General features: G+C 35.4%; 1 protein-coding gene across 16 annotated transcripts in view; it reads right to left on the bottom strand.

Moving 5' to 3' along the window:
• Positions 1–27,500, bottom strand: part of LOC124424310 (bromodomain adjacent to zinc finger domain protein 2B-like) — a 130,428-nt gene that overhangs the window by 7,789 nt on the left and 95,139 nt on the right. For 3 of the 16 annotated variants that reach the window (XM_046963247.1, XM_046963177.1, XM_046963186.1), the window contains 25 exons: positions 24,192–24,419; positions 23,604–23,789; positions 23,292–23,454; positions 22,946–22,966; positions 22,564–22,807; positions 22,112–22,376; positions 21,579–21,961; positions 20,931–21,245; positions 20,516–20,790; positions 20,307–20,388; positions 14,947–16,107; positions 9,815–9,880; positions 9,483–9,527; positions 8,214–8,267; positions 6,801–6,999; positions 6,593–6,712; positions 5,917–6,490; positions 5,609–5,828; positions 4,764–5,526; positions 4,428–4,706; positions 3,832–4,330; positions 3,376–3,721; positions 1,880–2,001; positions 1,536–1,677; positions 1,198–1,328 (listed from right to left, as the gene is read on the bottom strand). In XM_046963247.1, the coding sequence (XP_046819203.1) occupies positions 1,198–1,328; positions 1,536–1,677; positions 1,880–2,001; positions 3,376–3,721; positions 3,832–4,330; positions 4,428–4,706; positions 4,764–5,526; positions 5,609–5,828; positions 5,917–6,490; positions 6,593–6,712; positions 6,801–6,999; positions 8,214–8,267; positions 9,483–9,527; positions 9,815–9,880; positions 14,947–16,107; positions 20,307–20,388; positions 20,516–20,790; positions 20,931–21,245; positions 21,579–21,961; positions 22,112–22,376; positions 22,564–22,807; positions 22,946–22,966; positions 23,292–23,454; positions 23,604–23,789; positions 24,192–24,419 (6,883 nt within the window). The remainder of the gene's footprint in view (positions 1–1,197; positions 1,329–1,535; positions 1,678–1,879; positions 2,002–3,375; positions 3,722–3,831; positions 4,331–4,427; positions 4,707–4,763; positions 5,527–5,608; positions 5,829–5,916; positions 6,491–6,592; positions 6,713–6,800; positions 7,000–8,213; positions 8,268–9,482; positions 9,528–9,814; positions 9,881–14,946; positions 16,108–20,306; positions 20,389–20,515; positions 20,791–20,930; positions 21,246–21,578; positions 21,962–22,111; positions 22,377–22,563; positions 22,808–22,945; positions 22,967–23,291; positions 23,455–23,603; positions 23,790–24,191; positions 24,420–27,500) is intronic. The other 13 variants (XM_046963214.1, XM_046963300.1, XM_046963204.1 and 10 more) reach the window with 13 other exon arrangements.

The following is a 27,500-nucleotide window of genomic DNA, read 5'->3' as shown; positions in this document are numbered from 1 at the left end:
ATATATATATATATATATATATTCGATTGGACATTTTTGTCAGTTTATTTTTATTTTTTTTATTTTTCATTAATTTACTTTATTCTATTTTATTTATACATGTACATTTAATTCTTTTATTTTTTATTATTATTATTACTTAGCTTTTTTTTTTATTTCTTTCTTTCTTTCTTTCGTTTTTTTTTCTTTTTTTTTTTCTTTTTTTTTTTCTTTTATTTTTTTCTTTAAATATACATATTACATATAATTCTCGTGCGACCATACGACCTTAGGATAGCCCTTAAACACTTTTAGATTTTTTATTCTCAGAAAATGTCTATCCCCCATAGCGATTGCTATAACACGCTAGCAACACAACACAGACAGTACAGGGTGTCCCAACGGAACAGGAGGAAGAGATGTCATACCATAGTCAGACACGCACGCATACGAGAAACAGGAGAAAAATGATCATTCTATGAAGTCCCTAATATGTATGTATATATACATATATATATATATACATACACACAACACGATAACCGCATTCGCACACTATACTGTACTCGTAGAACACCCTGTATGCAAATAAAAAATCATTTGAAATTAGAAAGACTTAGCAAACGATTCTACCGTCACACGAACTGAGGATCTAAACGATAATCGCATGAGAGAGAGCAGTATAATCACATACGTATGTATATGTGTGTATATATATATATATATATACACACACATATACATACACATACACACACATATATATACATATGCAGAATATAGTTCATATGTTTTGAAACTCGTTTATTAAATAGTGGCATTCGTTGAATATTATATCAAATCATGATTCCGTAGAATATTATTATTATGATTATTACGATGACGATAATGATTATTATTGTTGTTATTATTATTATTATTATTATTATTATTATTATTATTATTATTATTATTATTTATCATCATTATTATTATTATTATTATTATTATCATTATTAATTATTATTTTTACGTTTTTTTCTTTTTTTCAATTTTTACTTTGTTTTGCTTTATACTTCATATATATATATGTGTATATATGTATATATATATATACACATACACACATATATATATAGATATATATATATATATATATATATATATATATATATATATATATATAAAATGTCATAAATCAGCGAATTGACAATGTTTGTTTGGTTTTAACGTAATCACCTAGCTGGTGGATGATCAGAACTTTCACTTTCTCTGGTGCCGCCCCCTTTGGTATGACTTCTTCGACTGCTATTTCTCTTCTTTGGTTGCTTACTGTGGCAATTCGAGCAATACCATTTCCCTCTTGGCATCTGAAATATGAAATGTAAAGTTTTCATAAGGAAACGAATGAATTTGAGGAAGGGCGAGAAGGGTGAGGGGATGGAAATCATCGAACAAAAACGTATGATTATATATACATATATATATATATATATATATATATATATATATATATATATAAAATATATAAAATAGAATATTGTTATCTCAATCATTTATTAAATGAAATTACGCACTTTTGGCATAACCGGATTATGGCAGTCGGTGTGATAAGCTCTAGGACATAGCTCGCAGAGGACCAAATTTTTTCCAACCCTTTTTCCACATACCAAGCAATTACGCTCTCCCGTTGCTTTGTTCATACATTCGTGACAGTACCTGAATAAATCGAATAAGAGAGATAAAACGCATTGGATGATACACGGTCCAAATACGATATATATACAAAATTTCATTGACGAGATTATTTTTCTTTTTTTTTTCTCTCTCTCTCTCTCTCTTTTATTTCTTTTTCTTTTTTTTTTTTTTTTTTTCTTTCATTTTGTTTGCAGTTCCGAGCGATTTTTTCTCGAAAACTCACCAGTCACCATCAGGAATGTTTTCCATTTTTGGACGGAAACAATAAGTATGATAACCGCGGTCACAGCCATCGCAAAGCAATAACTTGTCCTCGTTGTCTCCACTATGGCAAAACTGGCAATTCTGAAACACAAAGATACTTGTCCTTTTAAGAAATAGGAATTAATTTGCAGAAAGAAAGAGATAGATAGATAGATAGATAGATAGATAGATAGATAGAGAAAGAGAGAGAGAGAGAGAGAGAGAGAGAGAGAGAGAGAGAGTGAGAGAGAAAGAAAGAAAGAAAGAAAGAAAGAGAAAGAAATCCTCTGCTCGCGCAATTCGGATAATATTAACGAATAGAAAATATGTTTCTTATTCGTTAGACGGTCTTCTACTCTCTCTTCGGTAATTTGCTCGTTCGAATCTAATAAAAATAGCAAATATAATCCAGCAAAGTAGCACATAAGCGTACAATCACACAGGCACAATATTGTTAATTTAAAATAAATGTCAAGCGTATGCAACTCAATTTTCAAATTAACGCAATGGCTATATATAAGAGAACGAGACGTGTATGGTATGTGTGTGTGTGTGTGTGTGTGTGTGTGTGTGTGTGTGTATATGTATATTTATACCGATTAAATTAAATGAACGTTTGAAAAAAAAAAAAGACAAGAAAAAGTACAGAAAAGAAAAGAAATGAAAAAGAAAAAAAAGTGCATATTAACGTTTTATACGATCACTCTACGCGCTATGTATATATGTATATATGTATATAGAAAAAGCTTTTTAAAATATATATATTAATGAGAGCAAATTAGGATAAAGAATACGAAAAAAAAGGCGATTATAATGAAAATTAATATATCAAGCGGCATTAATTTTTGCATGCTACCGTTACGTTAGACTCTGACCACCATTGGATATTATATATATATATATATATATGTGTGTATAATTATATATATATATTTTTTACTTTTAACCTTCCTTGCACATACTTGCATGGATTTTCTTTTACAATGTGACTTTCATTTATTCTTTTTTTTTTCTTTTTTTCAAGGCGAGCATGATAGACTTCAATTTGCACTTTACAAGTATTCACAAATAATAACAAAAAAAGACAAAAAAAAAAAAACATAGAATTCACCTCAATGCAAATACTATATATGTTTATTTTCCCGATATTGCGTTACTGTATATTGATAATTTATTTATTTATATAAACAATGAAATCTGCAATACGAATATTAATGTTCATATTCGAGACATAATTCAAGATAAATCTCGAACGACAAGTTTAAAATGAATCAAGTGTCTTCTTTTTTATTTTGATAATTTTTCCTTTTAAGATGAAAAAAGCAGATATTCGTTCTATAAGTTTAATCATAATCGATGTCTTCTTCTCTTTTCGAAGCAGACATGCTTCGTGTGGTTCATTGAATCCAAAGGGGAGAAAGACATAGGTAGGAAGCAAAAGGACAATTCGGTTAGTAAGTTAGTGCGAATACCCACAGAGGTCTGAGAAGTAGTCAATAGTTGATTGTACTGAGTGGTAGCTTTGAGTGAGACGCAGCGGTTTCGTAGCTTGACGCAGACCGAGTTTCTAGCTGGTGTTAGACTCACAGCCTTCATGATGCTCTTGTCCCAAGCGATGCTGGCCTCGAGCATATAAAGCGCCATGGCTAGCTGAGCCGATGTGTGAGCACGTGCGGTAGCTTCTCGCCAGTTGTTCAGCCCTCTGGGTGTTGTCTCTTCTTGCGGAATAGGTGCCTGATTACTCTGATCCGAATTGTTCGAGTTGGCGTTGGCAGCGGCTGCCTGTTCTGCCTTCAGTGCCGCCAGATTTGGATCCCCCGTGCTAATATAATCAAAAAAAATATCGACATATAATAATTTTCTTGTCTTTTGTTTATTGGAAAAAAAAAGAAAAAAGAAAAAAAAAAAGAAAGATCTTTTCGAAATTCTTACCAAACTCCTAATGGTGGTTTCAAGTATCTCCTTTCGATGGCTGCCTCCAAAGAGAGTAACCTTTGCCTTGCCTGTTCAACCGCACTGATCTTCTCCATTTCGTTCAACTTTTCGATTTCATCAGCCTCCTCGGTTCCAGCCCGTGGAGGAAGTTTCCATCCCTTGACCTGCATACTGGCATTAGCAACCTTGTCCTCCAAAGCTTCAACCTGCTCGAGAAGCTGTGCATCGACGCGCAATGCTACTTGCTCGCTCCAATTTTCAGGATGATCCGGTTTTGGAATCGGCGTATCGGGTTCGTCGGGTTCTGGTTGAAGCTCGGTCGCTCCGACATTACCTGGATCAACGTTGATCCTACCGGTCACAGCCAAGAACGATTCCATCGTTGCCCAAGTCGTACGTTTCAATTCTTTTTCACGAACGCCACGTGAATGAAGATGTTCTAATAATTCTTGGAACGTGTCAACGTCCGTGATTCTCCACCAGCCATACCGTAAGTCTATCAGGGATAAACGTCGATTAGAATGAATGAGATTAATAAAAAAAAAAAGAAAAAAAAAAGAAAAAAGGAAAAAAAAATCATCCTAACGTATTACCTTTCGATACTGGTTTGGCTTCTCCAGGAGGTGGTAATCCATGTACTTTGAGATATTCGAGCTGCACGGCTTCATCTTGGGTGAGTATCAAAGGCGCAGGACTATCGCATCTATCGTAATTCGGACTAGCTGGTGGTGGAAAAACTGGTATCCTGAGTTCCGTTGGTTCGGCTATTCCAAATATTTGCTTCGTGCTAGGTCCAGGTGTATCGCAAGTTTCTCGGGGTAAAATCGAGAACCAGTTGGGCTCGGCGTTGTTGTCTGTAATTATCGACATGACTAATATTAATTATTAATTTCGTTAGTACAACTCGACGGGGGTCAATAGGGACTCACTAGAAATGAATGTGCCGTTGAGTTCCTTGCCGTTGTGGAGATTGTTGATGTGATTGAACTTGTCGCCATTTGGTATCGTCTCGACGATCTTATCCTCCATCATCTTGACGACTGGCTTCGGCATTTCCTCGTCCATTTCTTCGTTTTCCTTTTTCGGCTCTTCCATCTTCACGTCGACCTCCATTTTGACAATCTCCGTTTCTTGCTTTATCTCTTCGGAAGTCACGTTGGTCTTCGCATCGGTCATCATGCTGTCACCATCGTGTCTCCTCTCTTCCTTCACGTTATCCGTGTTATCCAAGCCACAATTCTGCACGGGTTCCTTCTTACAATTAATTTCCTCGTAGTCGGTTTTTTTATCCTTAGGTTGAGATTTCGTATCCTCCTCATCCTGGTTCACATTCAATTTCTTCTCATCCTTCATAGGTTCGTTCGGTGCTTCGTTCTCTCTATTCTCCGTGTTAGGTTTCCCATCCTCCTGTTTCGTCTCGGTCTTATCCTCAACCGGCATATCTTTGTACTTTTCGTCTAATTCTGCTTGCAATTCCAAGACCTCGGGTTCCGCGCTTTCCATAGCTTCGACGAATATACCACCGGCGCACGCCAATTCCCAGTATCTCCTCCAATACCTGTCCTGTCCAAATATGTGAGCGCGTAATTGCTTAGACGAGCTATTCAGTTTCTGCAGCTGTTCCTCCGACTGCTTTAAAAGTTTATCCAACTTTTTGCCGAGTTCCTCGCCTGACAGATTTTTATCCTCCTCCTGAATCAACGAGATATTATGATCCTTTAAAAAGGACTAAAACGAGATGATTCGTCTTATAGGAAAAAGAGTGAACCCTTACCTCTTCAGGTTGCGTTCCTTCGCTCTCGTTTTCCGACATATCCTCGACCTCGTCCTCGTGATGAATCTCATCAGGAGTAGGCGTTGTACCTACCGCCGTAGACGTTGTATTACCTTCCTCGTCAACTTCTTTTTTCTCGATGGTGATCGTGTCACCGGTTTTATTCACTATTACCCCAACCGCTTCCATTCTCACTTTACGACTATGTAATTGTCTAAGCCTAAAAATAATATACAAAGAGACATGTATAATAATCCATGTAATTAAACAAATTTGATTTTGATCGAAACGTATAAATGAAAACTCACTTTCTGATCTTTGTATCCAAAACGAATCTTTCCTTTCTCAACTGAGCCACTGTTTCCAGGCTACCTTCGATTTGCCTAATCACAGCCTTATTTTGCAATAGCTCGTTACAAAGGAACGCTAACATTTGTGCCTTGTGCGTTGGATTAAGTGCAAGGAATGGCTTGTCTCTTAACCTCTCTGACATTTTCCATGTTTCATTATTGTGCAAATGCTCATAGAACTGAGCGTTCTTGCCCGAACACGTCGAGGCATAATCGCCACCGTTCTGATGATGATCGGCAAATCTCTTGTCACGTTCACGTTCCAGGCATACTCCCGTGAGAGCCTTCACCTCACCGGTCGCGTTCGCGTAAAGATAAATTCTTAGAACCTCGCTGATATTAGCATGAGTGATGTCAGCCTGTCTTAAACTTTGTCCAAGGCCAGTAGTATGTCTTGCTGGTTGTGGAATGCCTGGGTCTTCGATAGCACACACCAAAAGATGTGTCATCACAGAAAGCATTTCCTCCTCGGCCTCTTCGTCGTTCAACAGAGCCAATTGCAAACTCTTTAGACTCGGTAGGGATTCCATGTCTTCAAATGAAATAAAATGTTACATTACAAAACATACATACATACACATATAATATATATATATATATATATTTTATCTGAGATTTTAATAATTTATCTCACCAAAACCCAAAGTTTCACCAAAATTATGAAGAAACTCAAAGACCATGACTATATCGGCGAAGGCCTGTCCCGATAATTTCAGTCCAGGTATTCTCTTGATTTCTGGCAGAGCTCGGTGATCTGTAATAACATTTGTTATCATTCTCGTTTAACAATAGTACAAAGTGTTAGATAACGTAAATTGATTAATTATAAAATACGAAGGTACCTGTCAGTTCCATGTCTTCGACGGGTTTTCTAATCTGTTCTATCAATTCCATCTCAACCTTCCTTTGCTCTGCACGTTTCTCTTTCGTGGCTATTCTCTCGGCTCTTGCCTCCAATCGTTTTTTCTCTCTCTCTTCCATCTTACGACGATTCTCAAGTGCTCTGACCAAAGCCATGTGTTGTCTCCTTCTTTCTCGTTCCTATGATTTTCCATGATTATAAACAAAAAAAAAAAATAAGGACTTTCTTACACGGAACACGATGAAAAAGAAATAATAAAATGAAAGCAATAATCAATTTTGAAAAAATAATCTTCTCGAAGGGACGAATTTAAGAAGCATGTACGTATGAATGTATGTATGTATGTATGTATGTATGTATGTATGTATGTATGTATGCATGTAATATTTTGTGTCTCTATGAACTTATATGTGTTTGTATGCATACATACATACATACATACATATATATATATATATATATATATATATATATATATGTATGTATGTATGTATAAATAATAACATATATTGTATTATCTATTTTATTTAAATCTAAGCACAATTTTGCACGCACGGGCAAATAGCAAAATCTACTACCGCCCCAAATACTTTCACGTGACTACGCAGACTGAATACGATGTATAGTGCCAGATGGATGCAAACTGTAATCACGATATCACTACGTTTACTCGCGTCATGTACTTCGCACAAAATGCTCGTCGTTTCTATTCTCGTTAAATTAAAGGAAAACCGTGCAAACTATACTAAATAAATAAATAAATAAAGAAAGAAATAAATGTATGTATATGTATATATATCGATGAATATCGTATACATAGACATACATACATATATACATATGTATCGTGACGAATCGATGTAAAAAAATTTCGACTCCCTTTTTTGATAACAGTATATATGTATATATAAAAATATATATGTAAAATTTGTATTTATTAAAAATGTTATTCCTCAATGTAATTAAAAAAAAAAGCACGAAAAAGTTAATCGCCTTAGCGCAAAGTCATTTAACAAATAAATGATGTAATGAAATATATATATATATATATATATATATATATATATATATATAAATAAATATATATACATATTTATTTATAATAAAAATCTATTGTTTATGAGATAATATATGAAACAAAACGTAACGATGGGGAAAAAAAAATAAAAATAAAAAATGACGCGAGTTAAACTTAAAAAAAAGAACAACGATTAAAAAAAAAAAAAAAAAAAAAAAAAGAACTAGATGAAAATGCGGCAAATCAACTTTCGTGCTTTCGTTTATTATTTCGTTTAAAATATCTTTATAAGTTCAGTTTGTTAGAATATCGTTATATGTATTATAACGTTAGATCGTTTATTAGTTCTGTTAGGCTAGAGGGTATGAGACATACCAGCTCGACGGTGTAGAGCATCTCGCGCTGCTTGGTGAGCTCCTGCATGTACATCTGCGGCACAAAACACATCCACAGTCCACCAGTGCTCAAACTACATGACTACTCTCAAACTAATGATCCTTTCATTTTTTTTCTCTTTTCTTTTCTTTTTTTTTCTTTTCTTCTTTCTTTCTTTGTTTTAATCTTTCTTTTTTTCTTTTCGTCTCTGTCACCCCGCCCCCTATTCCCCTCTCACTCTTTCTCTCTCTCTTTTTTCGTACGCGAGGAGGTGAATATCTCTCGATCGTAATTCATCTCGCAAGCGAAAGGAAATAAATAAATGTTACAGCGACATTAGATCAAACGCGTTTTCATTTTCTTTTGCTTTTTTTTTATTTTTTTTTTTTTTTCTCTTTTTTCCCCCTTTCTTTCCTTTCATTTTAAATTTTAGGATAAATACAACAATGATACGTATAATAATTTAAGAAAGAATTTAGAAACGATATATGAAAAATTTTAATACAAGTCCGATGTCAGTCATCCTTAATTGGATAAAATTAAATGATATTTGATGGAATTAATTTTATCGATAAAAACATAACACCAGTACGAAATGATATTTGCAAATAGATATTTTAGTTAGAACGAAAATTAACGTGTCCATGTAAGTTTGTGTGTACGATCGCACTTACTTACGTTGGAATATTTCATTACCTATATCCATGTATGTACTATATAAAATATACATACGATCAATAAGTGAGAGAGAGAGAGAGAGAGAGAGAGAGAGAGAGTGCGAGAGAGATAGAGATACAGGTAGATATATAATATGTATATAGATAGATAAATAGAAACACAAAGAGAGAGTGAGAGAGAGATGATCGTTTCGCAAAATCATTCGTTGAAATTATACGAATCGATGAGCGTACGCGCAATATGAGATAGATAGACGGTAATTAAGGCAGTGAATACGAAACACATTACGAACTAAATCTACAAAACACACACCGTACACAGCACACAAACGCACACACGCACGTAACGCACGTACACGCACGTAAATAACGCACGTACACGCACGTACACGCATACGTATACACTAATCTACTCTTCGACGACACGATCGATACGATCCAAGAAACGATTGAGAAGAATTTCCTTTGAAGAAGAGGAAGAAGAAAAAAAAAAGAGAAAAAAAAGAGTGTAAATAAAAAAATATACAAATAAGTGGAAAAAAAAAGAAAAAAAAAAAAAAAGAAAAAGGAAGAAGAATCGAGAAAAACTCACCTGCTCCTTGAACATCACCGCCTGTTGCCTCTTCAATTCGCGTTCCTGTGAAAATGAATAAATGAACGATAATTAAATCAAATATTAATATAATAAAAACTAAATCGTGAAAGTAAAAGAGAGACGAGAGAGAGAGAGAGAGAGAGAGAGAAAGAGCGAGAGAGAGAAAATTCCAATGAAAAATTTCATTATCCTTTCTCGTTTGTTTTTTTCCTTCCCCTCTCTCCCTCCTATCCACCCACCCTCTTCCTCACTCCCACTCTTTTTTTCCGTCTGTTCTAGTTTTTTTTTTTTTGTTTCTGTTATCCTAAAAACGCTCTATATGGAATTACCTGTTGCTTTCGTTGTTGCTCTTCCAGTCGGATCTTCTCCACCTCTTCCTGCCGTTTTTTCCGCGCCTGCGCACAACGCCACACACACGTCACTCGTATCCATAATAATTTGGAATTTTTTGTTTTGTTTTTTAATTTTTGGTTTTCTTTTTTTTTTCGTTTTGTTTTGTTTTGTTTCGTTTTTTTTTTTTTGTTTCGTTTTGCTTTGTCTTTCGTAATTTTTCTTTTTCTTTTCTCATGTAAGATAAAGAAGAAGACCTAATATACTGAAAAGATTTTCTTTCGTTTTCTATTTCTTATTTCTTTTTTTTTTTTTTTCGTTTTTCTTTTTAGTCGAGAAAATTTCTAATCGCGATTAAATTTCTTTGTTTTCTTTTTTTCCTTCTTTTTCTTTTTTTTTTTTTTTTTAAATTCATCGCTCTCGTCTCTACCGATGCCGAATCGTACCGAAATTCTTCACGCCTTTCTTTTTCTCTTTCTTTTTATATTATTTTTCCTTAAAATTTTTAATCGCGCGAATCGAGGATAAATGTGTCTAAAAAGCGTTCGCGATTACTACAAAACACGAAATTAAAGAGTTATTACTAAGCATCTAACAAATCCGATCGTTCGATCCCACATACAATTATCTTTACCATTGTAATCATCATCGTCATCATCATCATCATCATCATCATCATCATCATCATCATCATCATCATCATTTGAACCGTGCCTCGAGAATGTTTTAAATACGACGGACTCGTATCTTCGGACGTAGCTGAGAGACACTCCAACCACTCTGGGGATCAGCTGTTTTCCTTATCGCGAATACATTCGATAGCCGTTTATATATGTATGTATGCATGTACGTATATACACGAGATATATCGCGATGAATTTAAAAGTAAATAAATAAATAAATAAATAAATGAATAAATAAATAAATAAATAAATAAATAAATAAATAAGTAAGTAACGAGAGAACAATTTCGTGCGTAAAGATTTTGTAGGATTTGGCGAAGGCATGCGATCGTAAAAGACGATGATCGAAGGATCAGTTTCTTTCTTTTTTTTTTTTTTTTTTTTTCTTTCTTTCTTTCTTGATATCTCGAAATCGGCGATAACCAATTGGAAAACGCAAAGATAATTTTTTTCGATTTTCCTTTGCGAAAAATACGAATGTGTCTCTTTGCGAGATCTCTATTGGCGTAGGATCAAAGGCACGATTAATGAAGAAAAAAAAAAAAGAAAGAAGGATTAGTATATATATATATACTAATATAATATATATTAGTATATATTATTATATATATATATTAGTATATATTAGTATATATATATTAGTATATAATATAATATATATTACTATATATAAAGGAATAAATTACAAAAATAAATACACAAAAATAAACGTACAAAAATAAATATACAAGAATAAATGAACAAATAATTCAATGAATAAAGAAAAAAAAAAAAAACCAGAAGAAGAAGAATATATAACGGGCCACACGAAAGTAGTACTACAAAATACAAAGAGGTTTTAATTATCATGTAAACCAACACCACTTTACACGGAGAGAGAGAGAGAGAGAGAGAGAGAAAGAGAGAGAAAGGAAAAAGAGAAAGAGAGAGAAAGAGAGAAAGAATAAAGAGAACGAAGAAAAAAATAAAATAGTAAAAGAATAGAATTAGAATAGAAGAATAAGAATAGGAACAAGAGGTAGAAAAGAAGATAGTGAAATTTCAGCGCGCATGCAGGGGCCAAGCAAATACTCGCCTAACTATACACATTAATATAATAATTGGTGTTTTATATATATATATATATATATTTATTTATTTAACATTTTATATATATGTATATATATATATATATATGTATATATATAATACGCTACCGCTGAAAGCTTCATAAATATACACGGTATTAAATCGAATAATAGATAAAAATACGAGGAACATCATCAGAGAAGATAATATATAATAGTGATATAAAAATGTGTAATAATATAATATATGTAAATAGAAACGTACGTGAAAACGAACAATCGTATATACGAATATTATATTATAACATATCCACCCCGAAAAGATATAAACAAAGACAAAGAGAGATAGATAGGAAGATATAAAGATAGAGAGAAAGAGAGAAAGATAGAGATAGAGAGAGAGAGAGAGAGATACAAGAGAAAGAGAAAAAAGAGAGAGAAAGAGAAAGAGAAAAAAAGAAAGAGAGAGAGAGAGAGAGAAAGAGAGAGTGTGCTCATCGGCTTCTCAAAAATATGAGAAGAAAGGAGAGAAGCTTACTATTTGTACTATTATTAATATTATTATTATTATTATTATTATTGATTATTATTGATTATTATTATTTGATTATTATTATTATTATTATTATTATTATTATTATATTATTATTATATTATTATTATTATTATTATTATTATCATTATTATTATTATTATTATTATTATTACGATTAATAATACTATGATTAATTTTACTTTTTTGAAACACAGCCTACTCTCCGATATATAAGTAGTATACGTGTATTCGTTGTATAGAACAGGTAAAAAATTCGAAAAAACATGGCATGCTGGATAATTCATGTAGCTAGCTGTTATTTTTCATAGTGACAGGAGAAGCTAGGCACAGGATAGCGTTTGCGACAGTCGATATACATATATATGTATTATGTGTATATATATTTATATATATATATATATATATATATATATATATATATATATATATCACTTATTATTGAAAAAAAAAAATAAATAACATACATATATATATTTATACATTTTTTTTTTTATATAAATATATATATACTCGATTAATTTTTTTTTTCTCTCATACATTATCGTACGCATCGTGCCTACGTATTATCGCCAGCGTTTAATTTTATCTAATTTGTACATTTCTTTCCTTTTCTTTTTTTTTTTTTTTGGCTATACTTTCTTTTTTCTTTCCTTTTATTTATTTATCTTTTTTTTCTTTCTTTCTTTTTCTTTCCTTTTTTTTCTTTTTTTTACATTCCTCGCGATCACGACGTGTGTTCTACAACGACGATGATTTCTACTCCCCCCCCCTTTTTTTCTTTCTTTTTTTTTTTTCTTCTTCTTCAAACACTTACAGGTATTCACGTCGCGCGAGTCTCATTTTATGCATGGATGACACTTGTGATGTCCGAACAAGAAAATCGACTTTAGTCAAGACTAAGTTTCACGAGATATCTCCGGCCTGAACGTGATTTTCAATGACAAGAAATCGATAAGAAGTTAAATCGAACGATCGATCGATTTTTGTTCTTTTTCCTTTTTCCCTTTTCTTTTTATTATTTTTTATTTTTTTTTTTTTTCATTTATCTCGATCTTATTTTCCACAGTATCGTGAGGTTGTCGCAAATGATCGATAATACGATTTTTCAAAGTGCAAACTTACTAAAGTCGATCTGAAATTAAAATGAATTTGTAAGGGAACTCGCACGACGTAATATCCCGTTTAATAATGATCATCATCGTTGTTCCTAAGCGATTTGACAAAATTTATCAAAACAATCAAACGTTATACACATAACGTTTATGTGTATGCGCGTGTATACGTGGGGCATCGTGTGTATGTCCTGCAATTTTTTTTTTTCCTTTTCAATTCTTTTTATTATTTTTTTTTTTCCTTCCTTTTTTTCTTTTTTCGTTAAGTTCCTCTCCGTTTGACGGAGATATGGACGATATGAGAATATTAAAAATTATCCTAAAGACTTGATTATTTCGTTTGATTTTGAGAGTTGAATGATATCATCGAGATAAAAACAAAAGTACGATGAACGAACGTGCATGCAACTATATGACGCGAATTTTTCGCTCGAAATCCACTATTAAAATATATGCATGTGTTAAGAAGAAACAATAATTTAAAGGGGGGGGGTGGGGCGGGGGGGAAATAAAAGAAAAATAAAAAAAAAACAGAAAGAAAGAATGAGAAAAAAGAAAGAAAAAAATGATAGTACATATATGTAAAAAGAAAAAAAAAAAAAAAAAAAGAATCGGAAAAAAAATCACAAAAACAATAAGAAAAGATTTGTGTAATATCGACATTACGCGATCGTGAATCCTTAAAAACTATTTGAAACATAAATGAAGCTGATACGTGCAAACAGATTTAGCTTAGCGTTCAACAGTACCGATCTCCTTGACAAGAACAAGATCGAGATCAAGAAGAGAAAGAGAGATCGATCGATCAAAAATTTGTTCACCTTTCAATTGAGTAATCTTCTCTATCTTTTATCTATCTCTCTACATATATATTTCTATTTCTATCTATCTCTCTCTCTCTTTCTCTCTCTCTCTCTCTTACTTTTTTTTCCCTCTTTTTCCGGTACTTTCGACGCTCTCGAGCTCTCGAGCCACACTCGTTCGCGAACTCTCGAGCATCGTTGTCTCCTTCATTCGTGGATTGAAAAAATCACGAGAACATTTAGGATTAGATAAGAGGAGAGAGAGTTCTACGGGGTAATGGCGGTGGTAGTGACGGTGGTGGTGATAGTGGTGGTGGTAGTAGTGGTGGTAGTAGTAGTGATGGTGAGGTTTTAGGTCAGGAATGGGTGGGTGTGGGTATGGGGGGGGGGGGTAAGGGATACCGAGATTTAGGATGGAAGAGCCTAAAAAAAAACCTATACTTTTCTCGTCCAAACACGGAAACTAACCTACCATTTCTTTATTTTTTTTTTTATTTTTTATTGATTTTCTTTTTTTTTTTTAATTTATTTTTTTCTTTAATCTTCACAACGAACAAACGAACGAACGAACGAACGAACGAACAAACGAATCACGTCAATAATTTATCGACCTCGTCGATAGGGATATGAAAGACGTAGAGATACCACTGGGGATGCAGTAATCAAGGTCTCTTACCTCTTAGTAACACGTCGAACGAAAGAAGGGTGGTTAAAAAGGATGGATAAATGAATGAATGGACGGACGGATGGATGGATGGATGGATGAAAGGAAGGAAGATTGGTGGTGATGATGATGATGAAGAAAGATAGATAGATAGACAGATAGATAAAAGAGAACGGTGGATATAGGAGGATTAACGGAAGGAAAGATTTAAGGGTTTAGGGGGGATCGTCTCATACGACATCTTACCTCCAGAAGTTCCTGACCACTTTGCGTCTGGGTCTGGGCCTGCTGGGTATTGTCCGGTTGAACGGCGATCGTCGCGGTACCGGTGGACGTCGAGGAGGGTGGCGTCGTCGGTTGGACGGCCTGTTGTTGTTGTTGTTGTTGTTGTTGTTGTTGTTGATGTAGTAGTAGTTGTTGGTGTTGTTGTTGTTGTTGTTGTTGTTGTTGCGAGGTGGACGAGATGGAACAAATAGACGAGGAGGAGGAGGTAGAAGAAGAAGAAGATGAAGAAGAAGAGGAGGAGGTCGATGGGAGAGCCGTGAGTGTTGCGATGGCTGCTGCTGCTGCGGCTGCGTTTGAGGCGGCGTTGATGACTGCGTTGGCAGCATTCACAGGGTTGTTGGCGGTCAGCTGGAGTGCCGTAGCCGAGGGTAGGAGGGAATTTACTTGAGGAGCCGTCGCGACGACGGTGGCGGTCGGTGGTGCCCCGCCTAACATGATCGTAGCATGATTGATGTTACTGCTGCTGCTGCTGCTACTGCTATTGTTGTTGTTATTGTTGTTATTGTTATTGCTGTTGTTATTATTGTTATTGTTGTTGTTGTTATTGCTGTTGTTGTTGTTGTTGCTCATCATCGTCGCTGTATTAGTCGAGATATTCGTCGAATTGCTCGTAGACGTCAACATGAGAGGTGTAGTTGGGGAGATAGCGCTCGAATTATTAGTCGAACCGACGATGCACGTCGTCGGTACGACGTTCATCGTCGTCGTCGTCGTTACCGGTAGGACGTTCAAATTCGATATACTCGAGTTCGTCAACGGGGACGTACCCGAGCAGAGGCTCAAAGCGACCGGAGATACGGAAGATAGCGTTTGCTTCTTCAATAGTATAGCTTCTTCCTGATCTATTACTTGTTGTTGATGATGGAGCTGATGATGATGCTGTTGATGCTGCTGTTGTTGTTGTTGTTGTTGTTGTTGTTGCTGCTGTTGTTGTTGCTGCTGTTGCATCATGTCACGATTTCTCCAGCTCTCGGCGATGCTCTCACGATTTTTCCAGATCGTCGCGACGGTGCTACTAGCCAGACCTAGTTCTCTCGCAACGTCGCTCTTGCTCTTCCCACGCTCGATCTCTTGGATGATCTTCATTTTCTGCTTGATCGTGAACGCGAGCCTCTTTCGACCCTGCGTTTTCGTTTTCGTTCACGTTTCAGGTATGCCCAAAATAATCGATCGCGTTAATCGACGATACCTCACGAACTCGTCCCAGCTTCGACGGCCATCGGCGTCGTTTATCGCTGGGCACACGAGCGTGTGAGTTTCGTTCTATCTTTTTTTTTCTTTCCGTTCTTTATTTTTTTTTTTTTTTTTTTTTTCTTTTTTTCTTTAACTATTATCTTTTCTCGTAAATTGTGGGGGAGGGGCGGCGGGGATGGTGGAAAACTCTTTAGAAACGGTCACGTTCGATGTTGTTCATGCGATGGCTTGCCCGTCCTACTTCCTCGCACGTACGGTGAACTTATCATCGATGAGACGAAATAATCTTTTCTAATACTATTTTTTTACGTTTATAAAAAAGAAAAGAGCTTCCGAATCTAATGAAATGAAACGATCGTTCGCGTAAATTCATTCCTCAGCGATTCGAGTCCACTCTACGGCGATTCGTGTAACCAGGGTGGACGATATTTGACAAGAAGAAAAGAAAAGAAAAAAAAGAAAAAAAAAAAAAAAGAAAGAAAAAAAGCAAAGAAAAAAAGGAAAGAAAAAAGGAAAGAAAAAAGAAAGACAGAAAGAAAGAAAGAAGGAAAGAAAGAAGGAAAAAAGAAAAAAAAAAAAAATTCTCTAGAGTCATCGAGATAATCGTAATCGATACTCCCTCTAACATTTAATTTTGTCGTCCACCATGGCTTTGACGCGCGTGCCAAAATCAAAGACGTCTCTCTAACAAACGACGCAGCCATATGCAACTATAGGCAACAACATTTTCACAGCTACGGGTTGGTAGCAAACTTCTCGTAATATGCATGTACATAATATAAATAGATATCTATATGACGATAGATCTATATACGTATATATATATATATATATATATATATATATATATATATAAATATATATACAATGTACATACACTAATGCATATATTAGTTCGATCATTTTCAATCACGATCATCCGACAACAAAGTATCACGAGGCAAACTCTGGTTAAACGGGGACTTTGTTAATGGAGATCAAACGTATCAGCTTGCGGTTAAAATGTTAAATTCATAGGCAAAAGGGATGAATCTCGGTGTTCCCTGATTTTGATATTATAGAACCGAGAAAGGAAATTAGAGAGAATCGATTAGGATCGATTATATAAACGATATAATGGGCACCCCTACTCCGTTACATTCAGCTAATTATCAAATCTGACGTAGCTAACTTTGATCACTTTTATCGGCGTTTCTTTTCCTCTTTTCTTCTCGTCTTTGTTTTTTTTATTTTTTTATATATATATATTCTTTTTTTAATTTTTTTATTTTATATATATATATATATATATGTACATATGTATATATGTATAGGTATAGTTCTCTAATGTCTTTTTTTTTTTTTTTTATTGGTTTGTTCGTTAAATACTTTCTTTCTTTCATTCTCTTTTTTTGTTTTTGTTTTTCTTTTCTCTCTCTGTTGCCTTGCATGGTCTACGTGTGTGGTATACGTGTAAGGAGACGGTGAATTGTACAGTGAGTGTGAATGTGGATATGCGTGTGTGAATGCTTCTTGAGGGGTAGGTGTTTAATGAACTAATGAGAGTAATAGTGAGTGGGGGAGAGGGGGGAGGGAAGATTCGGCGACGTTAACGGCGTTGGAAATAAGGAAAGAGGATGTAATATCTCGCTTGCGGTTTACAAGAGCATCGATCGGTGATTTTTGGGATGGCTATCGCGAGTGGATTTTTTGTTCTTTTTCTTTTTTTTTTGTTTGGTTTTTGTTTGTTTTGGCTTTTCTTTTTCTTTTTCCTTTGCTTTTTTTTTGTTTTTGTTTCTTTCTTTTTTTCTTTTTTTCTTTTTTGTAAACTCTTAACAACTCTACGTTCGCGCATGTATTACTTTGTAACCTTTCGGCGACCTTGCGCAGAAAACCCTTGATCTAACATGAACAATGCCATGAACGATATTCGTTCGTACGAATTTGTTCATTTTTTTTTTTTTTTAAGAGAGGAGATAGAAAAAAAAGAAACAAAAAAAAAAAAAAGAAAAGAGAAGAAGCAAGAAACCCCGCATTAAAAAATAATTCATCCTAATGTTATTTTCTGCACAGGGTAATCATCAATTTTATTTTATCTTTGATATTGCTAATGCTCCGACGATTGAATCTTTTCTTATTTCTTTGAATATCGATATAATAGTCGAACTACCTATATATATATATATATATATATCGATCATTTTTAATAAATGGTGATATTTTTCAGACGATCAGAGCAAGCGCGACCAAAGATAAACATATATATATATATGTATTTATTTATATATATATATAAATACATATACGTATATCTATGTATGTATGTATATATATGTGTATATATATATATATATATATATATATATATATATACATACATATTGAACTTTTTATTCGAGGATTGAAATGTCGATGGCAAACTGACCGGCCCTTTTGGCAATGCCGAACGACACTTCGAAATGCATGAGGATTTTCGCTTGTTGTTGACGCCACTTAATCGAACTACTCTTTATAAAATTCATCTATGAAAAATAAATATCCGTGAAAAGCGTCTCATTTATAAGGTATCTACAGCGTACAGAAGAAGCACGAGATTGAAGAGGGGTTTGAGAAAGGGTTTGGGTCGGGGGCAAAGGGGGGTTGGGTTGGGGGTTGAGGGCAAGGGCTGGCGGGGGGCGGGACGCGGGGGATGCGTGTATCTTAATTCAAGACGTACGAAGGGACCATACGTCGAGGATTTAATTTCGACGCAACCCCGTCCTATGTATGTATGTATGTATGTATAATATATATATATATATACGTATATCTATTGAATCTTTCGAGAAACTTAAAATTATGGAGACTTTGTTTCTTTTCTTTTTTTCTTCTTTTTTTGTTTTTTTTTGTTTTCTCTCTCTCTTTATTCTTTGCGTATCCGACATCGACATCTTTACCTTCGACATCTCCGATATATATATATATACATAACAAAAAGAGAAAAAAAAAAAAAAAAAAGAAAAAAAAATTAAAAACGAACAACGGGAATTGCTCTCTCACGAAAAAATTTCATTCAATTTCACTCTTCTTGAAATATTAATCGAGTAGAGAAAGATATGTGAAGAGAGAGATAGAAAATGAGAGAGAATGAGAGAGAGAGAGAGAGAGAGAGAGAAGGAGAGAGAGAGAAAGAGAGAGAGAGAGAGAGAGAGAGAGAGAAAGATAGGATTGTAAAGATATCGAAATCAGTATCACATATACGTGTCTCCACTTTCATATTTCTCTATAAAAGCTGCACGGTTCGTCTTAATATATAAAACCAATGAATCCAGTCGGTTCGCTCGGCCACGTCGATTTTTGCCGAGCGAAGGACGGAAATAAGCGAGATGCAGCACACATGACTTTCGTTAAACACGACTAAACGTTCGAGACTAACAACGAATTATGGGGAAAAAAAAAAAAAAAAAAAAGAATGAAATCAGACAAATAAAACGATAAAATCGAGTTTAGAGAGGAGAGGAAGGCATGCTGGATTCTCCTGTCACTATTGCTAGCGATTTTTGGTACTGGCTGTGGATATAATTTTTTCGTGTATATTATCCTTTTTTTCTTTTTTCTTTTTTCTTTTTTTCATTTATCTTTTTCTTTTCTTTTTTCTCTTTTTATTATTATTAATATTATTATTATTTAGGAAAGACGATGGAATATTCTAGAGGGTCGATCGAAGAAAAGGGGGTTTTTTGGGGTGGTCGTTCGTGGTGGTGGTGGTGGTGGTGGTAGTGGTGGTAGTGGTGGTGGTGGTGGTGGCAGCGGCGGTGGTTATAGTAAGAAGGGGGGGCAAGGGGATATATGCGAGTATAAAAGAGTCTCCTTAAAGAAGAATATCCATTTAAGGAAATCGTATATATATATAAATAGAGTATATATATGTGTATATATATATATCTACATATATATAAATATATATAGATATATTTATAAATGGTGTATATATATATATAAATATGGAACACACAAAGAGCATGCGACACGCACGACATATGGACAAAATACAAAAAACGTAGGTATCCCAAATAGAGTAAGAGAACAGTTTTTTGTGAATGAAACAACAAGATCGAGACAAACGTGAAAGAAACTCGAAAGTAAATCAGTAGCAGTTTGTGACTTACCTCGAGGAGCTGTTGATTTCTAATCTCTCGTTCTCGCCTCACTGCCTCTTGCCGTTCCGTCTTCTCTTGTTCCTTGATGAGCCTGTTACGATATACGAGGTTATATAAATCATGATTCATATAGAGATTTTTAACATAACGACGATTCATGAAGTGAAATTATTAAAACGACATAAGTAGGGTAAAGTCGATTGAGTTTTTCGTCACACCTGGCCTGCTCTTTGTGCCGTTGTGCCTCCTCCTTAGCGAGTTTCTTCGCATATGCCAGTTTGTCTCTCTCGTATTGATTGTTAGTTCGTATGTCCCTGAAACCACCGGCAGCTCTGAGCTCTTCGAGACGTCTCGCTACCTCTTGAGCACCGAGCCTTACGAACTCTGCCTCGGCCAGACCCATCGTCGGTTGGAGAAACTCACCGACCAATGGACGGGACGAGAACGAAAAGTTCGCTGTCGTAAGCTCGGCGGGATTCTGTTGTTCCAAAAACTGGAAACATCCAATTAATACCGTAAATATACGACCGATATATTTATTTATTTCATCGTTCAACTTTCACATGACTTTTCCTCCACTTTTCAATCAATCTATTTCTTTGACAAATATAATTTTTATAAATTTCGACTTACCTTCACTAGATCGGGACTGCATCTAAACGTTTTACCACAGGGACTATAATAGGACACATCGCCCTTAATAACTCCAGTCTTTCCTAGTCCCTTGATAACAGTCTCTCGTTTCCAACCACGTTCCAAGGGCATCTGCAGGTCCCTTTCGCTTGGCTTTAGCTTTCTTCTCTTTGCACTGGGCGTACCCTCGGCGTTATCGTCGTCTGTGTCGGTGACGACGTCGGTGTTGCTACCGCTTTCACTGGTAACGTCCATATTGCTTTCCTCGCCCGACGCCTCCAGCAATTTGTTCTTCATCTTCTCCTGTAAAGATCGCTATATAGGGAGCATGATTTTAGTGCGAAATCAAAAGTGAAAAGAAACTAAAGATCCCGTTGATCCAGCCTAGAGAGTAGCGTTGGCTCTTCTGATGGACATGAAGTTGTTTTTTTTCTTCTCTTTCTTTTCTTTTTTTGTTTTCTTTTTTGTTTGTTTTTTTTCTCCCCCTTTTTTTACGATAAAAACTCAAATAACAACGAACTTAACGTGGGAAATGAAAATCGAGATTCAACAAAAAAAAGAAAAAAAAGAAAAAAAAAAGAACAAAAGTCACAAACGAAAGAAGAAGAAAAGAAAAGAGAAATGCAATTGGAACGCATCGATTTTTACCTGATTCTTGTCGTCAACCTGGCCCGTTGCCGAGGCATGCAATTGTGCAGCAAGAATGTTCGACCTCAACAACGAGACCTGGTGTGACAATGGCACGCTAGGATCCAACGTTGGCGTGGGCTTTATGCCCAATGCTCTGCTCTGTGCGAGCAAAGACGCGACAGTGTTCTTCTTCGGCTTTGAGACGCCTCGACCAAGATTACGAGGACGACCATCTTTGTGATGGGTCGTACTGGCACTCTCGCTTTCCTCGCTACCGCTGCTCGGCCTCTGCGGCGAATCCGCAGCGGCAAATAATTGTGCCAATGAGGGACTAGGCGAGGCAGGGACTGGTACCGAATTTTGCGGCACTCTTCTCGGCTTTGGTCCGGGTTTTCGTCTCGCTAATTAATTAATAATCATAGATTGGCAATCGAGTTGAAAAATTTTATGACCAATAAGTTAAAGTCTAATTATTACAGAAAGGATCGAAGAAAAATAATTATTATAATATTATGATAAAACGATTATGATAATGTATGATCGATACTCACACGTCCGATCAGAGGCAAGCAGGGATTGGCTCAAATTGCTGAGCTGACTGAGCGGCTGACTGCCGGAAATCGGCGAGCTACTACTCGTCGTAGCAGGTTTAAGGGATAAATTTAATGGAGCATCAGAGTCATTTGAGTTGGTCGCGTTGTTGCCACCACTGGTGTACGCCGACGGTGCTGGCAATACGGAGCCATTGGTTGAGTGGGCCGGTAATTTGATCACCTCCACGCGATCTACGGACTCTCGATACTCGTTCGACTCGGTCTACAATCAAATCGGACGTTTTCGTGTCTTCTGACCAGAAATTCACTTTACGGATTGATCGAATTTCATAAAAGAGAAAACGTAAAAAAAAGGAGAGAGAGAGAGAGAGAGAGAGAGAGAACAGAAAACAAGAAAGAGAAAGAAAAGGAGGAGAAGAAGAAGGAAGAAAAGAGAGATGGAAACTTACCCCTGTACGATTGTACTTTCTTGGCTCCATCATCAAGGACGACGAGGTTGTGTTCGTCTGATGAGCACTCAACGTAGGTACCGCCGGTGGATGAACACTGACACTCGGTGTATCCAAAGAGATCGTCTTCTTCCTGCCACGATTCGTCGTACCAGGAACTTTTGGACCGACTATACTCGAGGTATACTTTATGATCTCCGTGTCAGGAGGCAAACGCACACCTCCCAATATACTGCTAGGATCGCTAAACAAATAAAACAACATTCATATAGTAAGCGACCAAGGAACGTTCCCCCTTTTTCATTTAAATATACATTTATGCTTGGCACGTGTGTGAAAAATTGAAATCATTTTAAGAAATCGAGATCGTAATAATCCTCACCTTCCTTCCTTCGCAGAGCTGCTGTAATCGCAGCGAAGCGTGAAAGAAAATCAGGAAATATTATTCTAAGCGTTTCACTTATCTATTATCTATTTCTTTCTTTTTTCGTTTTCTTTTCTATCTTACGATCTCTTTCGTCCTAACGTTTTCTCTTTCTTTTGTTTACTTTTCTTTTTCTCCTTTTGTTTCTCTTTCGTATTGTGTCACAAATGTTTCAAATGGGCCCAAAAAAAAGAGAAAAAAAAAAAAAAAAAAAGAAAAGAAAAGAAGAAAATAAAAAACGGAAAAAAAGAAAAGAAAAAGGAAAAATTAATGGAACACACGTGTGAAGGGTCAATCGATTTACCTGACAACGTTCGTTTGCGAATTTGGCGTGCTGCTTGCCGAGGTATTGTGATGCGTTGGTGTTACCGTGGCCTGACTCGACACCGGCAAACTACTGCTCGTCATACTCGGCGTTGTCGAGCTACTGCTGCTCGCCGGTGTCTTGTGACTCTTGCTCGACTTAGCTGTAATTATCATTCGATGAACAAATCGTTGGTTTAAATATTACATAATAAAGTATACATCTACTGTAAATTATCAATTAAGTTATCGACCACTATCATCATAGGTATCGTCTTAGCAAAATAGATTCTCTCTTGTTTGTTTTACTTACACTTGGTAGACTTGTGGGATGAAAGGGATGGGGGATTCAACAGAGAAGCAGGGTAAGGCGGTAAAAGACTCTCCGCGCCAGGTGGAAAACCTGGGAGTCCTGTCGCACCCTGCAATCTCGCGAGGTAGTCCTGTGCCGCTAAATGTGAGGCCATTGTCCACCATGCCGCACTAGCAGGAGTTATACCTGAAAAATATATTCCACGAACTTCTACCTATCTCCGTAGCTTCTTATCTTCTTCGAATATTTTCAATATTATAATTATAATTATCTCTTTAACATATTCTCGGCTAACTTTGACGTTCACTTTTTTTTTCTGTTTTCGTTTCTTTCTCATTTTTCTAAATAAAAATCTCACGTCAGTGGTGATCTCATAAAGCGAAGGTTTATCATAGTTTTATCTTTTAAAGTACGCTAACGTTACTAATTCTTTTTTTTTTTTCATTTTTATCAATGAAACTTCGAGAAAATATAGAAAAGTGTAAAAATAATTTCCTTGATTATAAAAAAAGTCTTGATGGTTGTTGACGAGCTTGAAAAGAGAGGAGAAAAGAAAAAGAGAAAGAGAAAGAGAGAAAATCTATTTACCCAGACTCGCAGCTTGACTGGCAGCCACACTGAGAGTACCGAGACTACTGTGCGAGTATGGGGGTGGTGGTGGTGCGGATGCCGGTGTGTGACCCCCAAAACCAGGCGCTGAACCCCCACGGCCAAGAATGGCATAAGCCGACGGTAAGTGATGTGCCCCCAATCCGTAGCCTCCAGGCATCCCGCCGAAAAGAGATGAAGCTGCGCTATCTCCTCGTGGCCAGTACGCTGAAAACACCATATCAAATGTTGCCTCTTTTAACAATTAACCACATGCTACAACAACAACATCTCTTCTTTCATACATTTTTCTTTTAGCCATTAAAAAAAAAAAAAAGATATATATATATTCAGTTATTTAAATACAAATACATTGTCTTCCAAACAAAGAAAAAAAAAAAAAAAAAGGAAAAAAAAAACATTCGAAGTAAGATATTTCAAGATGTCATATTACAATCCTTATATCTAAGAGATTGTTTTATTTAAATTCTTTTTTACTTTCTCTCTTTGAAAATAACAAACGACAAACAAATTTCAATTCAATGGCGAATGCATATAAATGATTATTAATTATTATTCGTGATTACGTATATATATATATATATATTTTTTTTTTCCTCGTTCTTTTTTTCCTTCTTTCTTTTTTATTTCTAATTTTTTTTTTTTTTTTGTAGTAGAAAAATCGAAATATTCATTCATGGGGTAAACTTGAATTGTAATAGAGAGCGAGAAAGTTCGGCCATTTAATCTTGGTGGTTAACGACGTGCCAGGAACATTGTGTAGACGTAGTTACATGCAACTAGAGAGTCAGCTTGTACGATTTATTGTCAGAGAAGCGGCAGAAATGTACCGTTGATTTTGCTACGAGTACCGTGGCCTTGAGCAAGGCCGTGACATTGAAATCCAAGCGGCGCTTTAATTTATACCGGTCGTTGAACCCCACGGCCGGCTTATAACGACTACTTTGCTCGCCGAGTTACCGCATAATGGCTTCTCTCGCTCGGTTCCACGCGTTGTAAAATCTAGACATAAATTGAATTTTCATTCACCGACTCGAAGTTTTATCGCTCGCCTTTCTTCCGTACGACGTCGACGTCGTTAAAAAGAATAAGAGAGAGAGAGAGAGAGAGAGAGAGAGAGAGAGAGAGAGAAAAAGAGAAAAAATATCGACGACAGAGGGGAAAAATTGTTGCAAAGCTTTGCTTCAGAAACTCGGCCAGGAGTCTTCTAAGAGAAGAAACCGAATCGATGTATGTGTATATATATATATGTGTGTGTGTGTGTGTGTGTGTGTGTGTATGTGGGGGTGGGAGGGTGTATGTATGTATAATACATACACACATACACACACACACACACATGTATAAACTATTCGAATCGAATTTGTTTCCATTACGAGACACGTTAGATCAATTTCAAATATCTCTTCGATTTTCTTCGCTTTTATACGCGAATTGTATACATTCTTCTAATAACTATATCGTAACAATCTATTTCTAGATAAAAAATAAATATTAGGAAGTAAAATGCATTATTTCACGTAAGATTTTTTTCTTACTGAGATGTTTTTAATTTTAATCAATAATCATTAATTTGAAAGACAATAAAAATATTTTCTACAAAGTCATTTCTATAAATCATCGGACGTTGTGATCGCCGCAATATATAAACTCAACCAATGACCTCTCCCGCCATCCTCCCTCCTACCCTCTCCTATTACCCGCGATATTAAACATATCGATTTAAATTTATAATCGTGTCGATCATATCTCGAGAAATCATACCTCGAGCTTTCCTCTTTAATTAAAACCCTTTAAAAAGTGATACAACTTTTATTCGAGCCGACATAGGAATTCACTCGCATTAAAAAAACATTTCTACTTCTATGATTATTTCTATCGCGATTTCTAATGAGATCTAATAAATCCTTGATTTCTAATGTTTTTCTTTTCTTTTCTTTTCTCCTTCTTCATCCTTCGGTGTCATAAAAAATTATGTCAGAAAATTTTTTCCTTTCGTCGAGTATACGTTCGTGCTGGTAAAAATTATTATCATTATCATTATTATTATTATTATTATTATTATTATTATTATTATTATTATTATTATTATTATTATCATTATTATTATTATTATCATTATTATTATTAATATCATATTATGCATAAAGTGTTGGAGTAAATAAAATGTGAAAGTAGATGAATAGAGGGATGGATTCCTTGAGGATCGTATAAAGGAAGAGGGTAGAAGGACGGAGTATGACGTTTTGTCCCGAAGCTCGATGCGTCACGACGACTATCGATTTATGATTAAGCATTTGGAGAAGGGGAATATATAACGGTTGTGTGTTCGAGTCGAACGTCGTATTATCGACTGGAGCGCGACAGTGCCGCGCCTCACTAATTTCCTGTTTTTCGGACTGCCGTTAATAAAGGACCTTCCTGGTAGGGGCAAAAGCACATTGTTTTCAACGTTAATCGACGTGTTTCTCCCCACGCCCCCCTCCCCCACCATCCTCGAGAAATCCACCAACGACACAGACCGCCAAAATTGTGCGTCCCTTTTCGTCGAGGTGGGAGGAGAGAAAAAAGAAAAAAAAATTAGCACCGAACATTTCATTACCTATGTACATTCGAAATAGACCAATATTTCTTATTTATTTTTCTCAATAATCGTACGATCGGGCCAATCAATTTTATGAATTTTATTAAATTTTAAACGTTACTCTCATTTTTTCATTTGCATATATATATACACATTCGTATGTGTACTTTGAGTTGTTTCTTTTTTATTTACATAAAATTGACAATTGTCAATACATATACCATTGAACTTCTCGTATGATAAAAAAAAAAGAAAATCTTTATTTAATTTTTGTTTATCATGTATATCGTCTCATATTATTCACATTTTTTGATACGCGCATGTGTATACATGCACATACATAAATACATACATACATACATATATATATATATATATATTAAAGAAAATATTGATAGGTCAGTGAATACTCAAATGACAAGGGAAAAAAGGAGAAAAAAAAAACAAAAAAGAAAGAAGGAGCACTTAATTTCGGCTCTACGATTTGGCACATTACTCGTGGAGAACCGAAAGTGTTCCATTTGAAGTCCTCGAAACTTCGACGCGGAACAAAGATAAAACGAAGGAAATATTCGTTTTCAATTCCATCGAAGATGGTTTGGTGGATTGAAGTTGGGAAGGGGATAAGAGGAAGGAGGGAGAGGTATGAGAGAGAAAGAAAGAGAGAAAGAAAGAGAGAAAGGGGTGGAGGTACAGTGGAAAGT

The sequence above is a fragment of the Vespa crabro genome, chromosome 1, assembly GCF_910589235.1.
Source record: "Vespa crabro chromosome 1, iyVesCrab1.2, whole genome shotgun sequence".
Taxonomy (NCBI): Eukaryota; Metazoa; Arthropoda; class Insecta; order Hymenoptera; family Vespidae; genus Vespa; species Vespa crabro.
The sequence above is the reverse complement of the archived record's forward strand: the minus strand, read 5'-3'. Positions and strand labels throughout refer to the sequence as shown.